Source organism: Synchiropus splendidus, chromosome 1 (assembly GCF_027744825.2).
Source record: "Synchiropus splendidus isolate RoL2022-P1 chromosome 1, RoL_Sspl_1.0, whole genome shotgun sequence".
Taxonomy (NCBI): Eukaryota; Metazoa; Chordata; class Actinopteri; order Syngnathiformes; family Callionymidae; genus Synchiropus; species Synchiropus splendidus.
In genome coordinates, this window is record NC_071334.1 from 28,412,584 (window position 1) to 28,433,363 (window position 20,780).

The 20,780-nt window shown below is 39.6% G+C and overlaps 1 protein-coding gene across 4 annotated transcripts in view; it reads right to left on the minus strand.

The window, feature by feature from the left end:
• pax2b (paired box 2b) overlaps window positions 1–18,853 on the minus strand; it is a 33,387-nt gene extending 14,534 nt beyond the window's left edge. For 2 of the 4 annotated variants that reach the window (XM_053887584.1, XM_053887594.1), the window contains exons 1-6: window positions 18,392–18,853; window positions 17,155–17,320; window positions 16,285–16,482; window positions 10,202–10,281; window positions 10,011–10,130; window positions 2,794–2,969 (exon numbers count right to left, since the gene is read on the minus strand). In XM_053887584.1, coding sequence (XP_053743559.1) covers window positions 2,794–2,969; window positions 10,011–10,130; window positions 10,202–10,281; window positions 16,285–16,482; window positions 17,155–17,320; window positions 18,392–18,434 — 783 coding nt within the window. In that variant the 5' untranslated portion in view covers window positions 18,435–18,853. Of the gene's footprint in view, window positions 1–2,793; window positions 2,970–10,010; window positions 10,131–10,201; window positions 10,282–16,284; window positions 16,501–16,563; window positions 16,684–17,154; window positions 17,321–18,391 lie in introns of those variants that run through there. The other 2 variants (XM_053887611.1, XM_053887602.1) reach the window with 2 other exon arrangements.
• Window positions 18,854–20,780: the final 1,927 nt, after the last annotated feature.

Sequence of the window (20,780 nt, forward strand, 5' to 3'; positions counted from 1 at the left end):
TTTCATGAAGACCACCTTGGAATTTCACTGGCTCTTGTTTATGAATAGAAACCAAGCGCACTTTTATTACGTTGAATCAGCGTGACGTGTTTAAAATTATTAGTGAATAATTTTGGATGTTATCACACAAGTTTTGCAGTGCAGTAGTTAATGTTGTTTAAATCTACACAAACGAAAATAAATGTGAACTGAATCATTAATGATTAAAATTAACCTCCCAAAATATCCATATAATACTGGTACTTATGTGCACATTACTTGGAATGCTTTATTGTGTTTTGACATGTGGATTAAAAAAGAAATTAATTAATTAAAAAAAAAAAAAAAAAAAATATATATATATATATATATATATATATATATATATATAACTGTATTTCCATGCACACCATATATTTTTATTTTTTTCACTGATGCTTATCACTCATACTTATTATAAATAACCACACTATTTAATTAATTCATATATTTTACGAGTATCATATCAATTACCGCATGAATAATGCAAATACACAATGCCAAACCTATTAAAACACTTCCTCCTTTTGTATGTTTCATTTGCATGTTTCGTAAAACAGAAGTTTCGAATGCATTGCTGTCTTTGACATTATATTTTGCTCCCAAAAGTGATGTCCGTATTACTGATTCTGCTTGCTTGCTCTCTCAATCTGGTGAGCAGATGTCATCAAGTGTATTTAATGACTTTTGACTTCCGGAGTCTTTGGCAATGTTTGTCCACAGTCCAGCGTGAGCCCAGCAGCTCAGTGGGCCTCGATCCCACTGGAGTGGGGGGGGGAGGATGCCTGTGACCTCGCTCTTGTCTGCCACTATCACAGATAAACTCTAATTGTCTGCTACAACTGTTCACTGGCACAATGTCGGATGTTTTTCTCTATTCTCAACGGCTTCAGACGCCAAACAGACGTTTTATCATGCAGATAAAGAGCAGGAGGGGGGAGCTGAAAAGAGGGGCCTGAAAAGGATGACCAACTGGCTGACAGAAGTGTGGGAGGGGAGACTCCATTGAGTTTTGCATCTCCAGAATGGCTTTTTAATGCCTGGCTACGGAGCCCAGACACTAGCTAATAGGGCCACATTTTCCAAACGTGAGGCGCCCGTGAGAGGAAAAGTGCTCTGATTAATATCGCATTAAATTAGAGCTGATTTTTCTGGACCGTTCAAGGCCTTCTTTTTTAAGTCCAACCCTTTTTCTCTTCCCCTCGCCCCCCCGCCACATGCCTTCTAATGCTCTCCCCGACGCTCTTTGTGATTGCAAGTCATTTCCAATTGGTTTTGGTATTGATCTTCCAGTAGGAATCAGTTTTGTAATTAGCTGCAAATGAGGCCCTCTTCTGGAGGTGAGGCCTGTCCCCCTGATTTATCACCTGCCTAATTCGCCCCGATTGGAGAGAAATTAAAATGAACTCAATTAGGCCACTGCTTTTGCTTTATGACTTGGACTTCCATCTGAGAAATGAACGCTCTCTTGTTGTTTAATAGTATAATGAGAGTAAATAAAGGGTATCCATTGTCATAAACCCGCTGCTTTAATAAGCAATACTCTGGGTTCTGAGCCTCTACTTTTTTTGTGTATTTTCACTCGCGCTACTTTAAATAGTCTTGACACACATGTAATGACAGCATTCATGAAACGAAGCACGCTTTGACTAAGTCACATCAAACATATGAATGGCAGCAAACCACCTTTTAAAGTTCCCTTGTTACTACAATAATTACCATATAATTATTATTATTATTTATTCAAACTGTTATTTTGGAGTGATTATTAACTAGCACGATGTTAACTGCATTAACTGCAAACAGGGCATCAACTGAGCTAACATTTGACCCTAACCCTAGCCCCAATACACTGTATATTCTCATTTTATAGAAGCCTAGAAAACATATTTAAATTAGATTCTAATCTTGCATTCTACAAGACCAAACTTGACGTGGTCAAACAAGAGCTGAGAGAGAAAATGTAGGTATTGATGAATCCCAAGCTGCCTTGCTGTTATTCTCAATTACAGGGGACAAAGAATGTGATTTTCATCAGGAAATCAATATGGAGTGGGAGTTTAGCTGGTGATCCCTCCAGTATTCTACATGCAGGCTTGAAATCCAGTTCATGGTTTGTAAATGATTGTGACGTGTCGGCAATGGAAGAAATATATGTCTAAACTTTCACTGTCATTCAATAAGAAAATGCGCAGTTTTTATATATATATATATATATATATATATATATATATATATATATATCATTTGTTTGCAATTTTGTCAAGATCCTTCGCTCCAATATGTTCGAAGATGTTTTGCCATAATAAACTACGAATGGAGTGGATAAAATTATAAAAGGCCCTCAGATGATCAGCCTCACTAAAGTTCTCTAGAAAAATGTTCAGAAGTGGAAAATCTGATTCTGCCGGAACAAGCAATGAATAAAAAGAGCTGAGCCAAAAGCCAAAACCCTTTTGTCTTGAGTCTTGAGTTTGAGACATTAGAGTGACACAAATGTGATTTCTTAGGTGGGCGGCCATGTTGTTGGTGTCATTGCAAGTGCAGCAAAATAAAGAAAACCAGGAAGGCCAAGATGGAGATGTTCACAAACCCGTACTACAGAGATGTCAGTAGCATTCCAAACAATAAATAAAGATTATCATTTTATCATCACCATTGATCATGAAAGTATGATGTTAAATCCTATTACAATTAGAATTATAGACTGGAACCAGGATCACTCGACTAAATACAAAGCAGTATTAACAGTGCATAAGAAAAAGCATGACTAACCTGTTCAGGTTTGATGTGCTCCGATGTGGGGAAGACGTCAGGGTACGAGGGACGCTCAAAGACCCGGTCCAATGCTTCCAGCTGCTGCTGAGTGAAGGCATCAGCCCTCAGGTGTTTCCGTAAACTCTCCACACTACCCTGAGAATCACTGTTTGGGCCAGAACCATCTGAGCCATCTACAAGAAGAGAGAGCAACAATCGAGACACTGACCGCGGGTAGCTGGCCTTCACTTCAGACTTTATATTCTCCTCATGCTTTTACTTTTTACCACCACCTCTGTGGGGGATCTGAGTGCACAACTTAATGGATGTGGAGCTACTGGCTGCATCACACTGGCTTATTTTTCTTTCATCCTGCACCCCCCACTCTAGGCGCTGAAAAAGCCCTGCGGTAATTGATGGATCACCGTCACTTGCAAATATATACATGTTATGGCAAGCAGGTATGCAAATGAAAACCGCAGCTTGCGCACAATAATGTCTTTTTAGTCCAGACTGTTTTTTACCCGTAGTACAATTCGATAGCACATGTATAGTGAGGGTCTTTGTTTGGAAACAGATTGTGAACAAAACAGCTCAGCTACCGCTGCTTTCCAAACACTGGAATAAACCCGAGCCTTCTAAATGCTGGGAGAAATATCCCTCACATCTTTATCTTTCAATTCTGACCAGCATTTGAAGCCTTGACAGGCTCTCCTCCAACACTGCCTACAGAACTTCTCTCTGGACCCAAGAAAGCTCTTGCTCCCTTACAAATCAGTCATTCTAAATTTGCGGCAGATTATGTTCTCCCCGCGGTGCAAGGCTGCGGTGATATATGATATGCAAGTCCCCTATTGATTGCCTGATATGGTGGCAGGAGAGAGCTGAAATGAACTTGAAATGAACATCATGCCTCAACTCATTGTGCGTATAATACTCTACTTAATCCCGCGTTTCTCTCCGCCGTGGAATTCAATTGATCAATCATGTCGGCGTGATAGTCCCATTCAAGGGGGCTGTAGACCATCTTTTCTGCTGCTTGACCTTCTTTTATGCCGAGACCGAAATTTGAACTCCAGGCATCCAGAAGAATTCACCCAAGAAATCTGCAAATGTGTCTTGTTTTCTGCCCACAGTCGCTAAATGTGTTGCACAAAAGAGCTAGCAGTGTTGACTGTGGTGACTGCAGATGCAGTATTCATTTTTCCTTACGCTTTCTCAGTTGTGTTGCATGTGGACACATTAAATACCACATATAGACAAATAATTTGTGCAACCAAAAATTGTTCTAGCCCATATTACTAGCCTAAAAAAAGAGAAGCAAACACAATGCTAACAAAATTACGAATGAACATAGATGTATATTTAGATGTATATTTCCATTGCACTCTTTTGTAGCAAATCATTGGTTTTATTTCAGCAGACATCGAGCTTTATACAGGATAACTACGGAGTAGTTCTAATAACATTATCAAAAAGACGTGGGTTCTATGGATTGTGATCATTTCGCCTCTTAGTGTAGCACAAAGCATGCTCGTGTGTTGCTATTACAATAGCCAGGCATATCAAACATCATGTCAACAAAAGCCTACGCAGACTAAACAGATTTAATTTCAAGTCTCGGAAGATAAGTACTAGATCTACATAAAACTGTTGGCAAAGTAAAAACCACTGTTTACCTTTCACAGTGACGGAAAATATTTCAACTCCAAAATAGAACACAGAAAACCATAACATGATTTTGTTCTGTCACAGCTACTGCACGTCACTGCGTCCAACTTAATTGTTTCCTCAGTGCCAAACTAAATAGAGCTATTCATTACGTTTCATCGGGAAGCCTGAGACCCAACACCTGATCAATACACCCACATATTTGTCATTCAGCACAGTGGAATACTCTTCCCACACACAAGACAAACCATCCTGCCTCATCCTACACACTCATCTTCTGAAGTTGGTCACCTCTGAGGCCACGCTATTTGTCTCGAAGAAGGAGGAGGCAGTATGAGAAGGTGGGACTGACAGAGGGGTCGGTGTAGCACTCAACTTGTGCAAGACAATTTAAATGTGTCAAGGACGGCAGGGGTATGATAAATATAAAAATTGAAGATTCGGATTTAGAGAAAGACGGATGTAAAAAAAAAAAAAACACTACTTGTGATGGGGGGAGTTAACATTTTTAAAGTAACTCTCCTAATCCTTAATAACACATACATCAGATCTGTCATGGTGTCGTGGTGGCGTAAAACTAATCTCATATAATAACAAGTAGCGGCAATTCAAGGCACAATCTGTCATCCTAAACCCTACCCTCTTTATTCCGCCCACCACACAACAGTGATCCTAATCTCCGCCCACCACGGTGGGTGCTATACTCCAGCTCTGCGGTCATTTATCGATCATCGCAGGAGTGGAGTGTATTCCTCTTGACGTGAGTCTCTATGAACTCTCCAGTAACGAGGGCGCCCCCTCCATCACATCAGATAACTGGCTAGAGAAAGCTGGCTCCTCTCAGCGGGTTTGGCACTCTGAGGTCATGACCCCTGGCGGGACGCTTTCGCCAACACGACTTTTGAGACTTGGAGGGGCCACTGAAAGAGAGTGACCAACGAGCAATCACGGTTATCATGGAGGAAACCGAAATGTTTCAATGAGGTTTATCTACTGGGTCTTTCAAAATAAAAGCTGGAACTTTTGGACAATAAACGCGCATGTCAGAGGTCAGAGGAAGTTAGCCAACGCCTGGAGGTCATGACCCCAGCTCTTCACATAAATGAGCTTATCCTCTCTTTGTTTAAATAACATGTCACCATATATATTCTCTTGTTCCCTTCCGCAGTAATGCGCCTCCATAATTTCCCGCCTGATTCACTTTGCTGCCAAATGAAATCAAATTAAAACTCATTTGCATCAAATTGGATGAACTCAGCTGCATTTTGTTTTCTCAAATTGAATGTTTTGATTATGGAAACAGAAATTAAAGCACGGTCTTTCTCATATGACGTGTTTGTTCTGCATCGTCAGACGGCTGACAAATGTTGAATCCATTAAACGATAAGTAGATTAATTAAAGAAGTGGAAAATTAAACGACAACAAGTGTAGGGTGCAGAAGTGACAGAGTTCTACATTTAATAAAAGGAGTTTCATTATCAGAGGAGGAGTTTTTCCATGAACATTGGGACGCAATTAAAGAAATGGTTGATACGAGCTGACGTTTAATGCCTTGCCAGCATTGATGAAAACAAAACGTGTTGGACCTCTCACTGTTGGGGTAAATATGAACCAGCATGTCAGTTTCACTTTGGTGTAGACTGTGAGTTCCGTTCACTCGGCCTTTAACCCATGGTTGAGAAACAATTCCAAAAAGGAATCACATCCGTTGGCTGCTGTTGTTGACTTTTGAAATATCATCTCATTATAAACATTGTGCCACTTATGATCAAGAAAAAAAAGATGCAACATCTCTGTCTCTACCATTCTGTCAGGAGGGTCAAGAGGAGACTAACTCAGAAGAGAACACTACACCATGAGAGTGTCAGGCCTCAAGGCCAAACAATGTAATTCTACTGTGCATGTCTATATCTAGAGACCTAATGTGGAAGGCAAGTGCTAATGCAAGTCACAGCTTGAGATTCTTTCATATAACTTTCTTACCTTATCTTCTTTTGTGATTAAAACCTCTTTTGAGTCTAAAGATGTTTTCTTTTCATTGCTCTGAATTATCATGTTACATTTCCATCAAATAACATATAACACACATCTACTTTTTGTCTGGGTTTAATTGTGGGCTCAATATTATTCGTTTTATCGATTGCACTGGGCAGTAAAATCTACAGTATGTTCTTTTAGTTTTACATTACTTTCACTTAAATTTCAAATAATGAGCAATTGCAAAATAAATCAATTAGAATGTTATGTTGTTGTTATATTTATTCAGTCCTTCTACTGCTTGAATTTGGATTGCAAAAAGCCAGAACAGTGACACTGACAGAAGTTTAGAGATTGTTCATATCTGAATATTTTGTGATTGTTCCCTTCACTACGATCACTGCCTCTTCCTTTATGATTGTTGTATCAGAATAACTACCATTTCAACTGCAGACCTGCAGACAATCACTGTGAGTATCATCTAGACACCTATCTATACTTGACTACTGTATTGTTGCTAAATGATGCAATAAATGATCAAATAAAACAATATCAGTCACACAGCTTCCATATCACTAAAAGATTCAATACATGTGAGACCGCATGTGAGGAGGAAAGCAAGAGAGGAAAGTGAAAGGAAACAGAGTGAATTTTTATTGTAAACTTCACTCGGTTTTCATTTTTGAGTTCTTCTTATTGGGCACCTTAGGTTTAGGCACATGTCACTTACAAATCTCTTAACAAAGGAAATAGGAACAATATTCCTTCCAGGGAAAACAAAACCAAAAAGTGCAACACCATTTGTTTTGCTGTGCATGTGAACACGCTGACCGAGTGTCGACAGATAATCTACTTTTCTGCTTCAACATACGTTCACTTTCAATTGAAGAGGAAAAATGCAGAACAATGAAGAGTGAATGATATTAGCTTCTTGCTTCCTGAAGTCGCTTCTCTCCTGAGAAGTCAGACTGGCTGCTATATCAGCTTGATGGTAATGTGTAAGGTAATAGCTTTTCTGCGCAGAACAGTGAATTAAAATACATGTCACATGGACAGCCGTGGTCATCATCTTCACTGGCTCTCTGCTGGCTCCACAACAATGGCTGCCAAGTGTAACATGCTACTTTTAATTTGCAGTAACACGTGACAAAAGCAGATTAATGGCTCTTATGACACCTGTGTCCCTGAAGCTCCTCTCACTGAGACCCAGTGTACATAACGGGTGTCACACTACATTATCTCTACATCCCTCCTGTAATGGGGACCTTTTTTAAGGCCACTTGGAAAGTTGTCCCCTCGCCTGGAGCTGAGCCACCGCTACCGTCTAAAACAAATACTAGGGTCTACACAGCCAATCCATTTGGCCGTGTCCCCCTCCCGCCCCACACGAGCCCCTTACCCTCCTCTCTCTCCAGCACTGCTGGGTTCTGTTCGAGTTTTCAAGCCTAGGTAATGACTGCTGCTTGTGCCATAATCATCACGAGGCTTAGCCAGTTAAATAGAGCTCTGGGACGCCACGGCGCTGTGAGGGAATTTAATCCTGGAATTAACAGACTATATACACTCGTACCTGCTGAGAGCAGAGCAGACAGTTTGTATGAACCGCACGACATAATCAAGATTCTTCTGGGAATATGATGCTGCTCCTCAAACATTGTGGCAAGAAACGGCTAACAAAGAGCTTAGATAGCTTCAGATAAACCTCTTTTCAATCAGTATATGTACATATTTTTTCATCAACAAACCAAGTCATGGGGAAAACACGCCAATATACAACTGGACATGATCATAGACAATCCTCACGCGTGTTCAGTGTTGAGATGATTCCGTTGTTTACAGATATATATACCAGTCCTGCACACTCCTTGTATTCAAGTGAAGAGTACAAAATAACGCTTGAAGGTAAGACATCGTTCAGTGAAGTTTTTCTAAATGTGGATCCTTCATGAGCTCAGCACATGAAATCCCACAGCATTACAGTAGCCATGTCATTTAACAGCTAAATATTGAAGTTTGTTCTTCTTCGACCCTTTCTGGACACATAAATTTGGTGAATTATGGCCACAAAAGACCACCAGAAATGAATTAGTCATTGAAAGTTTCCCAGAAACTGGATGAACTTGCTGGAGGGACGGGGCCAATTCCACGCAGCTGTCCTACACACTCAGTTTCATTAGCACTTAGTGTGCAAACAAATACGCAAGAACAAAGTGAATCCACAAATAACTCCAAATATATTATTAAATCCACCAGCTTGAAGACTGGTAAATTTAAATTCATAAAAGCTAACTAAAGTATGAGTTTTGATTTTTTGGGGGGGATGTTCAGATATTTTATCTCCTTAACTACTTTTCTTATTTTATCCATCTTCAATAGTGACATCGACAAAAAGCGCCACACACTATTTTCCTCATCTCTCACTGGTGTCCAAGCAGCTCCATCACAGGAATGGCAGCGCATGAGCGCCATCATTGAGACTAAGTATCCCTCCAAACACGTCACCTGAGAGACCTCGACAGAACAGAGGCTCTCTTCTTCTCTGTCTCTCCCTCCCACACACACACACACACACACACCTTATTCCTCCTCCTCCTGCCCTTTAATATCCCTTTGCCCTTCAGCAGCAATCTGCATAAAAATGTGTGCATTCTATCATCCGGTGACTAGACATTACACGCCGGCTAATATGAGAGGGTCCTCCAACGGCTGGAAATGAACCCTTGAAAATGCCAGACGTTTGCATTATGCCGCCGCGATTGCATCTCTTACAGGGAAAGACTTGATTATGTCATTTGCCATGTCCACGTCATGCTGGTTTTTATATCTTTGCCAGGAAATCTACCTCTGACAGGTCATTAGTCATCCCTTCCCTCCCCGCCTGCACATAAAACATCAATTCCACTCAATATCCCGCTAAAAAAAAAAAAAAAAAAAGCTGGTGCGTCTCAACAAACAGAACAAAGAGGATGCTATGTAAACTGCAGTCGAGCTCTGATTAGCTCTCATTCCGGCAGAAATAAGGGACTCATTCCCCACCCAGTTTGAGATAACTGCCCTTTTTTCAGCAGCCACATCATCCCCACGCTCGCCTCGCAGCACACTGTTTAGCTATTCTCATCAGCTACTTATGTAGTGACATTAAGGAAGCCTATTGCTTACAGAACCAATAATCTATATCGCCTCAGGCTCCCTGATATCCACTAACCGGCCACTTCAGCCGCACAAGTGGAGGCACTTTTGTTCCGCCAGCACCACTCCACAGCGCTACTGCTGCTTTCTTGACTGACCCGGGTGGTCGGCTACATCATCTTGACATGTAATTATCTAAAGCCCTTTAATCACTTCCATAAAGATTAATTGCAGGAGACAACAGTGGAGGTCGTGTCTTCAAATCAAAAAGACTCCTTGGCAGATTGACACAGCGGTGTAGCAGAGTTCAGGTGTTTTATAAGGGTCATCTAGCAGAACAGCAGCCAGTTTTTAGGCTGCAAGCTCAGCAAAGACAGCTGCCTACTTTTTATCCTTTTTTAAGCCATTTTATACCCACCCCACACAAAAAGGGGAGAAAAAAAAGAATCAATCTTACCGTCATCTCTTTTCCGCTTTTCCCCATTGGATCTGGGAATACCGAGAATTCCATTGATGGAATAAGAACCCGCAGGGTCATTGGAGGCGCTGGTTACTGGCGGAGACACTGTGCTTGGTACTGAAAAGAAAGGAGACCAAGCTGTGAAAAAGCAGCTTGGGAAGTGAGCTTTGGTCAGATGGTAGTGTTACCTATGGTGTGGCCTGGTGCCGATAGCGACGAGCCATCAGGAGATGGATGAAACGGTTGCTGGACTTTTGTACGGATAATCCTGTGCGACAAAAGAGAGGTGGTTTCACTTGGATGTTTTGAAACACAAGAGGAACACGGACAAAAAGGAAGCTTATTCAAATTCCAACTTCCAAATCCTGAAACTTCTTTCGTTCATCAAGATTATAATGAGAGAGGTTCACTTTTTGTCTTAATGTTCGGAAATGGGATAGAAAGAATTAAAGTGTATGACACGTTTAGAGATGAGAGCATGCACTGCATGTAGAAATATACTGTATATTCAACTAACATAACATCACATCACATAATGGTAGTTGAGTGTAAAAATTTGGACCAATGCTTGGAAGTATGCTTCGGATCTGTAGGCAAAGTCTCAAAGTAAGTATCAAGTCATGAGCTATGTCTAGCGGCGTGATCGAGATTTGCATGGTGGTGTTTAAGCATTGCGTCTCAAGCCTTGTTGCGTTGCCCAAAACAAATTGTGACAAAAGTGCTTTTAATGACTGTACAGTATATCGAGGGTCATATCTTGCCAGTATCACAGTGTACAGTATACTGTGGCCAGTGCTCAGGTTTATAGAATGACTGGGACTAAAGTCATGCTTCAACAAATTTTAAAAGGGTTACTCATTAGGACAGTATTTTAGGGCACAAAGAGAAATGTCTGTAGTTGACCCTAAAAACACAATATAAATACATATACAAATATCACCCAACACTGAAGTGCTCTAAGGAGCAAAAGTACAAAAAATATTGTAAATTTTTTAGGTTTTTGTCTCCATTTTAAATAGGAGATGCCCATATCAACAGATTTTTTTGTATCTCAAAAGAAAAAAAAATGATCTTGTAAAAAAGTGCCCATATATCTTATTGTTTTATCCATACTTTCCACAAGATTCACCACTCAAAAGTAACTTCCAATGATTGTGATTTATGTAGACAATTGTAAACTAAAATGAATAAAACAACAAATATATGAAATCAAATCAAATATTTTACGTGTATAATGTCAAACCATGATGACACTATTCAATTCTAGTACTAAAGTAAAAAAAATTTGACATACTTTTATTATGTGTTTTCTTCTGCTGTCCTGCTGTCTTTTCACTAGACAGCCCCTCGCCCTATCCTCGGTATATAATGTGGCCCTTTCAAGAGTATGATTACCCACCACTGTTGGAGTCGCTTCTGTAGCAAGGCGCAGCTTTACATACCGACTTTACATTACCCTATCACTGGTCAAAGAGAAAGTGTGTTGCACAACAGTCCAGATGTGACAGCAATACTGCAAGGTACTTGCCCAACACACCCTTTGTTGAGATTGGTCAGATTAACGTGTGCGCTTTAGGAGGCCCTATCTGGCTAGAGGCGGATGTGGTTGCCAGTTCTAGCTCACAGGTGAGATGTGGGTAAAAAGTCTTCATCACGATTTTGGTGTGAGCGATCTTCCAAACAAAGCATGAAATCACATCAATTCACCTCAATGATGGGCTTCACTGGCTCTACCTGGCCCACACTAATCAGCCCCCCTCACTGTGGAGACTCCGGTGCAGCCCCGTCACTTCCCCCGGATCAAACATCTCTGTAGCCTTAATAGGGTCCCCCCTCTTCCCACCCCCCCGTGTGCCAATGCGGATGAGGTTGTATTGATCGTGGCTCGGGGAGAAAAAGTTGGGGATTAGTCACATGGGCAAACAGATGCAAATAGAAAGCTATAAATTACATGTGACAGGAAAGCAATAGTTCCTTATTGCCTTGCACAAGCTTACGCCAGCATTAGATTCCTTTAATCTGAATGGCACTTGGGGAGAAAAAGGAGCTGTCACAATAATTTGTTAACTTTAAAACTATTCATCATGTATGTCACGCTGGACATTTAGGGTAGGATACAGTGTCAGGTTTTTTTCTTTTGTTTTTTTAACATCAATACCTACCATAGCTGTTGGCTCTAAATGCCCTATAATCAAATGTTGGTCAAACAAATAAAAAATATAATATATATCACTCAGCTCATATGTATTTGATGAGGAAGATTATTTTAGAAATTGATTTTAGTTGTTCTCTGTGAGGCTGAATACAGCAGAACATTTAGAAAATATGGTGTCAGGAATACAACAGAAGGGTAAAGTTAATCCATCACAACTGAGGTTTGGTCAGGCGAGGCAAGAAGAAGAACCGACAGTGTTGGGCCCTACAGTATGTTCTCCGTACCTGTATACTATTGACATTATTTTTTAAATTGGTATTTTTATGGCAATAAACAGTCACTGCGCATGACTCATGAGATGTGTTGTACTTTTTCATTCACCTGATTAATTTATAGTCTTATTTGTTATCAAAATAGACAAATAGAATTTTTTTTTTGCAGACTTTCAACAGTTAATGACGTGGCGAGTGATATCCCGTATTTCAACAATGAATCTGCTCACAGTTCATTTCTTTTCCCACAAAATGAACACTACAATGATCCTCCCTTTATTTACATGTAGAAATTATGTCAAACGATTCAAATATCGATTCCACAGCGGATGCCTTTGAGGAATTAATCGAAGACGTAAACGAAAAATAACAAATGCTTCCCTGGAGGCGAAGCTCGGGAACAATATATATATTTTTGTAATATGCATATTGAAGTTTTTATTTTTTCTGCTTCTCCCTGTATCAGTTATTTGACCCCTTGACTTGCACGTTGTTAGATAGATTCAAAGACTTTATTCTGTGTCCATGTTCTTGATATCGAATAAGCAATTTAGCAGAATGAATTAATGACCAGGCTGAAAATCCCCTGCAGAAATATTAAAATTGCTTTTGATCTGAATCAATAATATCGAGCTCCGTCCAGGAGTTTTGTTTTTTTTTTCTTTGACCAGTAGCGTACTGTAGCACTACTTGTTGGTGGCCTTTTTACAGCTAGATCTCCGAACAATTTAATAATGCGTGGGAGGGAAGGGTGTTTAAATGGAGCTCTGTCTTTTGTCAACAGTCTTGGGGTCAGACAAGAACACCCAGTGGCCTCGATCACAACCACTCAACCGGAAATGATTCTTCTCTTGCTGTAACTTTCTTCAAGTAGCTCCTGGTAAAATGGAGTGACAGCCAGTGGAATGTCCATTCATAATAATCTATCAGTGTCACCTAAGTGCATTGTCTGAATAATATGAAATAATGCATCGTATCTACTTACAACCAGTCTCAGCCTCAGACAGAACAGTCTAGCAACTACATGAGAGACAGTTCTGGTTTATAAGTGGACCACAAGTTAGGATCTTAGTGGAATACACAATGAAATCAAAATAGCTTTTCGGATTTTTTGTTATTCAAGAGTACAGAGTATAATGCATATTAGTCTTTCGCAATAATTACAAGGGAGTTTGATGCAAGAGTAATTTCGTCATTGTTTACATCACAATTAAGCATTTTTCATCTTTGTTTTTCTTTATGAACTCTAATCTTCAGTCTAAAACACATATGAAATAACTAATTAAAAATAGTTGAAACTCAAAGGTGAGTGAACCAAAAATTCAAGCATGTTTTGTCAAAACAATGTAAGAAACAGAACTAAGAATAACTGTAAATTAAATGAATAGTTCTACAGGAAATTACACACTGAAAACTGGTTTTCCCCCAGAAATGATCAATGAGAAAAACTAAAAAACAGAAAAGCAACTTAAAAACTGTATAAAAGAAAAAGGGAATTGAAGGAATAAATGAATGAAGCGTTAATAAGTCAATCAAATAGTTCATATTAAAATGTAAATTGTATTGGAAAAAAAAAGACATCTGTCAGTCTGTAAGTTGTGCACAGCAAAGAAATGAATGACTGGCAATAATTCATTTTTTGCCACTCAAAGCCATGAAATCTTTGTCCGATCAGCCGTGGCATCATTTACTCCAAAACTCATTTTAATGTTCATGAAAAACTTCTTAACTGGTCGCAAACTGGCGTTGTGCATGAAGCACTTCATCTACTTTCATTGATTTTGTATTTTGGAGTTTCTCCTGCAGAAAATATTCTCACGCTGGAAAGAAAGCAAAACAAATGCTTCTCATTTATGTCAGGGGAAAATTGAAATCTCACATTTCTCCAGCACTAAAAAGGGAAAACCATTTAGAACAGAGAGAAGCGTCATATTGAGTTGATAGAATTACGGCTCTTTGAATTCTCAATTCAATTTTGCACACAGACACACGCACACTCACATCTCTCCAGCAAAATAGGAAGCCTTAATTGGAATTGAAAAAAAAAAAAAAACTTTATAGGCGTCTTTTTAATGATATTAATGTACATTTTCTGAATTTATCACATACATGTGTCTGAGCCTCCTTAAATAGGGCTTTTTAAGCGACCACGAAGCATGAAATGAATTTTCCTCAGCCTTTTAAAAGATGTCTTGTGTGGAGCTGTCCGTGCTCTCCCTTCAGCTCATTAAAATGTAATGCTGATGCTGGCTCTATGGAACACTGCCTCTTAACCAAAGTTCATCACCAGGGATCTCTGCTGGGGGGTGCGCCGTGTGTGTGTGTGTGTATCTATCTGTGCATGGCGTGGGGGGTGTCCCAGGTTGGTCTGTGGCAGACATTTGCCAATTTCAACTGAGTAAGTCCACTTCAGTAGTATCATTTTTTTTTAAATGTGCATAATCTGCTCACAATGTTTCTTAAATATAACCCATTCCTACTAAAATGCTACACTTTACCTGAGAGGATCCGCATTTCACATTATGTACTCTATGTACAATGTCAGGATTTGTCTTCAAATGTCTTTTCACATTTTTTAGACACATTTGATGAAAATGTAATTTGGAGTTCAAAATTGGGTGTTTTGTTTGTCAGTTCCGAGTGCAGTTTTTTGACCTAAAATAATTATAATGATGGAAAAAGGATGGAAAAATAAGGGGAGGTGGAGGAAGGTTTACACTTTGAAGTTTAAATCTAGACAGAAATGATCATCTTGCAAATTTTGTCAAAAGGAGTTGTGCATTTTCAGTTCATGATTTCATGTTTCAGTTTCGTGATTTTACTTAATTTGAACTTGAAAAATGCAAAACTTTTTAATGACCAAATTAGCATTTGCTTTAACCCAGTGGCTTCACTGTCATTTTCAGGGTGAAATTTTCGCTGATTTTTTTTTCTTGTCATGATGAAAACAAATGAAGGGAAACGACACACATAGTATTATATTAAATATGAGCCATTCAGGGAAGAGATGCAATAGAAACAGAAGAGATGAAAGAGTTGTGTCAGATGCGTTTTGAAGTACAAATGCTATGGCTTTATAACCAGGACTAGAGCTGCCAGTCAAAATCTTTGCCAAACAAACCAACTTTGGTGAAGGAAAAGAAAAATATTGACATTACGTTGTATGAGTTTGTTCAGCACAACCATATCAATCATAAGGGCAATGAGGAAACTAGCGTGAGAGCTCCCACCACATTTGGTCAACCACACCATCAAATATGGAATGAAATAAAGCTTTTTTAAAAGACCCGTAAATGCCATCTTACTGAACTCCATCCAGTCATCAGCAGCTCATTTCTAAAGCAATGCTGGCCTCACCTTTATCTTAATAATAGTAATTGAATTCATGTTTTGTAATGATGCCAGGTAAAAGTCTAAGGTCAAACTAGCTTGAACTTGTGCATTATTTACATGCATTATATTATATACCACGTGCATTATTTCTTCATGCTACAGGAACCCAAACACCCCTCACGGATGTGTGTGTGTGTGTGATGGAGAGTGAGCATCACACATTAGCTGTGCTCAGGAAAATTGGCCTGCTTTATAGCGCCACGGGATCTGGTCACCGAATATTGATCGGTTTTCATCTCGACAGATTCACTCAGTCCTGGATGTACTGCTGATTGTTGAGGGAGTTTGCAGTGAAAGATTGAATTGCCCCTCAGAGACCACCGTGGCTGCACAAAGTTGCTCAGACAAGCCTGCACTGCGGCTGCGCGGCGCATACACACACGCACGCGCACGCTGATCAATGATTTCCAATCAGAAGACACAAAATAAAGTGCAGAGCTTTTCTGTTTACCGGTTAATGGAGGAGACGCTGGGGACGGTGTCGTTGTCGCAGATGCCTTCCGCCAGCAGCCGGTCTCGGATCTCCCAGGCGAACATGGTGGGGTTCTGCCTCTTGTAGTCCGCTATTTTCTCCACCACTTTCGGGGTCGCCACTTTGGGTTTGGAGCCGCCAATAACGCCCGGCTTGATGCTGCCAGTCTCATAGTACCTGTGGCAAAAAGACAATCTACAATGATGTGATGACAATTCGCGGTAAAAACGGCGGCGACAGTTTGAGTCCCAGACTCACCTGACGACTGAGGCGCCTAATTTAAACCCAATAATTGTAACTTTTAATTCGTACATGCCTATATTTGCATTAAAAACGGTGAAATAAAAATGCACCTCAGTGTTTAGATTCGTAAATAGCACGGGTGCACCTTACTGAAGAGACCGGATAGCAAACAAATAAAAAGGCTCCGGTTTTATCCGCATATGCGTCAGTAAATGAAAAATACTTTAATTTTGATTGAATTATAACAATCCAGTCTTCTCTTTAGGTATATTCCTGGGATAAATGTGTATATTTTTGCTCATCATTAAATATAAAACGGATATTTCGCAATCAAGCCTGTCAAGAAAAGATTTTATCAATGTATTTTTGCATCTAATGACACATATATATATTTAAACAAAATGTTGCACGTCTCCAACAGTAAGGCGTTTTAAAGTTGCGCTGCGGCATATTTTAATCCCTCTAATTGTCGCGGCAATTTAGTTTACATTGAAAAGGATTTTCATTTTTTTACATTTTATTTGTATCAATTTGTTTTGTTTAATAAATTTATTTCCGTCCACCTTGAAGCCTTGTGCCGGTCCTGGGGTCAGAGGGTGGACTCACCTGCCCAGGATCTTGCTGACGCAGCCGTGGCTGACCCGGAGCTGTCTCGAGATGTCACAGGGTCGCACCCCCTGATGAGCCAGCTCCACTATCCGCTGCCGAACCACGTCCGGAAGGGGTCTGCCGTTGACGAACACCCCGCCAAGCTGGTTCACACCTCCATGCCCTACGTGGGATACAACAGCACAACACACACACAAGCGTAACATTACATAAAGTTGTGCATTAAAGTGTGTTATTTTAAGCAGTATTTTTTTTTTTTGCTCATGATTCTGTTGATCTAGGAACTCCCATCGCTTTGTTTTAAAAGTCATGTATATAAACAGCAAATCTTTATCATCAATGTCAGGAGATGAATGAGCAAATATGTGACAGATATGTGTGGTGTTTTTTCAGCTAAATCAGTGATTTTATTTTTTATTAATGTACTTCAATTTCACGCAATTAAAAGTTACTTTTTGTCAAAATCAATGTTTTTTCCCATGAATATTTTTTCGTATTTTTTTCATGCCCGCCTTACTACTGTAATGCGATAAATGCATCAGACAAACAGGGAAAAAATGTTTTAAAAAAATATTTGTACTAATATTTGCTATTTCACTAGTAAACCCTCTTCAGCTTTAACGCGAATGGGAAAAAAATAATATACAGAGCATAGCATCGTATTGGGGTTATTTAAATTTTAAATGAAGCCACTACGATCCTTAAATTAATGAGTAGTTGTTATGTTTTTAACTAAGCGATCGTATTTACCAAAATTAAAACCACGGTTCATGTTACGAGTATTTTTGGCAGCGCGGCATATTTTAAATAATTAAACAAGCATTGATCACTCATATTACTAATTATTTTTGTCAACGAGGAGCTCATCAATTATTGAAAAACGCGTCCAGCAAATTACAACAAACAGGTAAGATTACATTGGACTATCTAAGCCGTGTTGTTGTTTGTTATAGCTACAATAAAACAGCGCGGGAAATTGCAATGAGAGCTCTCGCATGCTCTTTGTTTTACGAAGTTTCATTTATATAGAACACACGAATATTTTAGATCCAAACGTGCATTTTAGTGAGTAAAAAAATAGAACTCCATGTTCTCGGTTCGGTGTATGTAAATAGAATGTCTGCGTCGTTATTTTAGAGCAAAATTGAGCTACATTAGAAATGGCAATGTACGCGTTTGGTTGGTGTTTACAAGAAAGGGCGCATCACTGGAGTCCGGGGGTTGGACTACTTACGGTGCATCGCACTGAATGGGTCCGCCTTGCAGTGAATATCCATCGGATAGCAAAGCAAAGACAAATAATCAACTGAAGTCGCCGTTTCGCCTCTCTATCAGCAGTAAAAACGCAAGGAAAAAGGTGGGACTCTCGTACTGATGGAGGGACTCCGCTCCACCTCCGCTCGGACAGCAACTTCGTTTCCTCCAAAAGTTGCCCTTTTCTTCAGTCTTCAGTAAGAGTCCGGTGCAGCAGCAGCGCAGGTCGGACAGGTGCGCACCATGACTGTGGTCAGAAACGCGACCTTCTGTTGTCGTGGATCTCAGCAGAGGTAATTCTCACAGCGGGAGCTCCACAGATCTGGGCCCGGTATCTCCTCAGTCCTGGCGGCCGAGATGCGCGCGTCACAACCGGTGAAGGAACGCGCGGTGGGACGCTGGAGGATGCGTCAGGCTGGATGTTTGGCTCTGCGAGTGAAGCCTCTGTGTGTGTGTCTGTGCTACTAAAAGCTGCAAGCCTCCCCTCCTCTTCTTCCTCCCTCCTTCCTCCCCTCTGCAGACCCCACCACCCCCCTTTTTCCTTTTTGCTTATATGGATGACTTGTCAGACAAAGGCAGTAGATGCCAACACGTCGTGATTCCGGAGGTCCAAACGAGGAGGTCTTCAGGTCAGGAGGAGAGCGACTGAGTGAAGAGTTGATAACAACCACCTCGTACATCAACCTGCACAATGCTGAGAAGGAATACAATCTATTATTATTATTACTATTATTACTATTATTATTATTATTATTATTATTATTATTATTATTATTATTATTATTATTATTATTATTATTATTATTATTAACAACAATAATAACAAACCTCAGATCTCAGATTCAATATTTTTTAGAATCAGCAAATTGGAGTTTAAACGACTGAATGGTTTGAAACAAGTTATTCTTGCACTACATTTACTTTTCACTACTATTACTACCTTTATTATTACTAGACATATATTACTATTATTAAGATATGTCTAGACTCAAATTGGAATTTCACTTACATTTGAATGATTAAGTTATTTTTTCACTACTGCAACAATAATAAAAAAAATGACGTATTATTATTATCGTTGTTGTTGTTGAACAAAGTTATTGCGACTTGGTTCATACATTCTTCACTTCTAATCTTCATTATCATTAATGATAGATCTTTGTCATCATCAAACAGAAAAAGAACGCATTTGTAAAGTGCTTAAATGAACTTAAAACGTATCCTTATCATCTCCATATTATTATTGTAATATCATTTCTTACAAGATTGACTCATTATAAGATAATTTTTCCGTTTTGCATGGTAAAATGATTGCGGTCGTGGGTATGATTTACTGTGACGGGCAATGTGTTTGAAAGCGAGTTCCTTCAGCATATGAAGCCCCTACACTCTCGGTATACAGGTATTAATGGTTGCCATCGCGTAAGTCAGGCGGTGGGCAGACGACCACGCCCCCATGCCATGTAAGTTGGCACTGCTGGGATCAGATCTATCAAAAGACAAGAGAACAAACACCATGGCTTCAGCCTCCATAGTCTAAACGCTTTATTGGTAAACGTAATTATTTAGTTGACGTTTATGTCGACACGTGAACCAACAGAAGTCAAGCGAGTTGTGGGCAGCAGGCGAGTCGGGACAATACACCTGTCCTTCTGTAGATGGCGCTGTATAGTTTCACAACCAGACTCCAGTCGGCTCAAACTACATCCCCAAATAAGTGAAACTCTGCGCTCCACTCGGGTGGCTGCGATGAAACTGGGGAGTGAGGCCCTTCTTCTGGAACAATTACCGTAAAAACTGGAGATGCATGTAAGACGCAGAGAGGAATTAAACAGCAGGGAAGAGTTTGTGCACCTGCAGGTATCAGACTGCGACACCAGTCAGAACAGTCAGTGCGTGATGAGCTTCATTCAGCCTTGATCCTAATCATCCGGCTATTCCACTTATTTCCGATCCAATTAAACTTATAAATAAATAAGTAGCTGCTTAATTCTCTTGCAGGGTGGGAAAATGCCAGGACCACTAAACTCCATTTGGTTATGAGAGGACTCACTAACTTATTTGGATGACGGCTGTAGTATGTGCATTTGCATCTCATTATAAATCTGAAATATATTAAAATGCCTATTGATAATGACCAAAAATATTACACTGATGCGGCTTGTATTATTTATTTCTAAATTTAAGCTAGCTATCAGCTATTACCCTATAATAATAATAATAATAATAATAATAATAATAATAATAATAATAATAATAATAATAATAATAATAATAATAATAATAATAATAATGCATACATTCAATATAGATTCGATGTTTCACGTTGTGTCTATTACTAGAGAAGTCTTCATGGTGTCCTTGGGCTC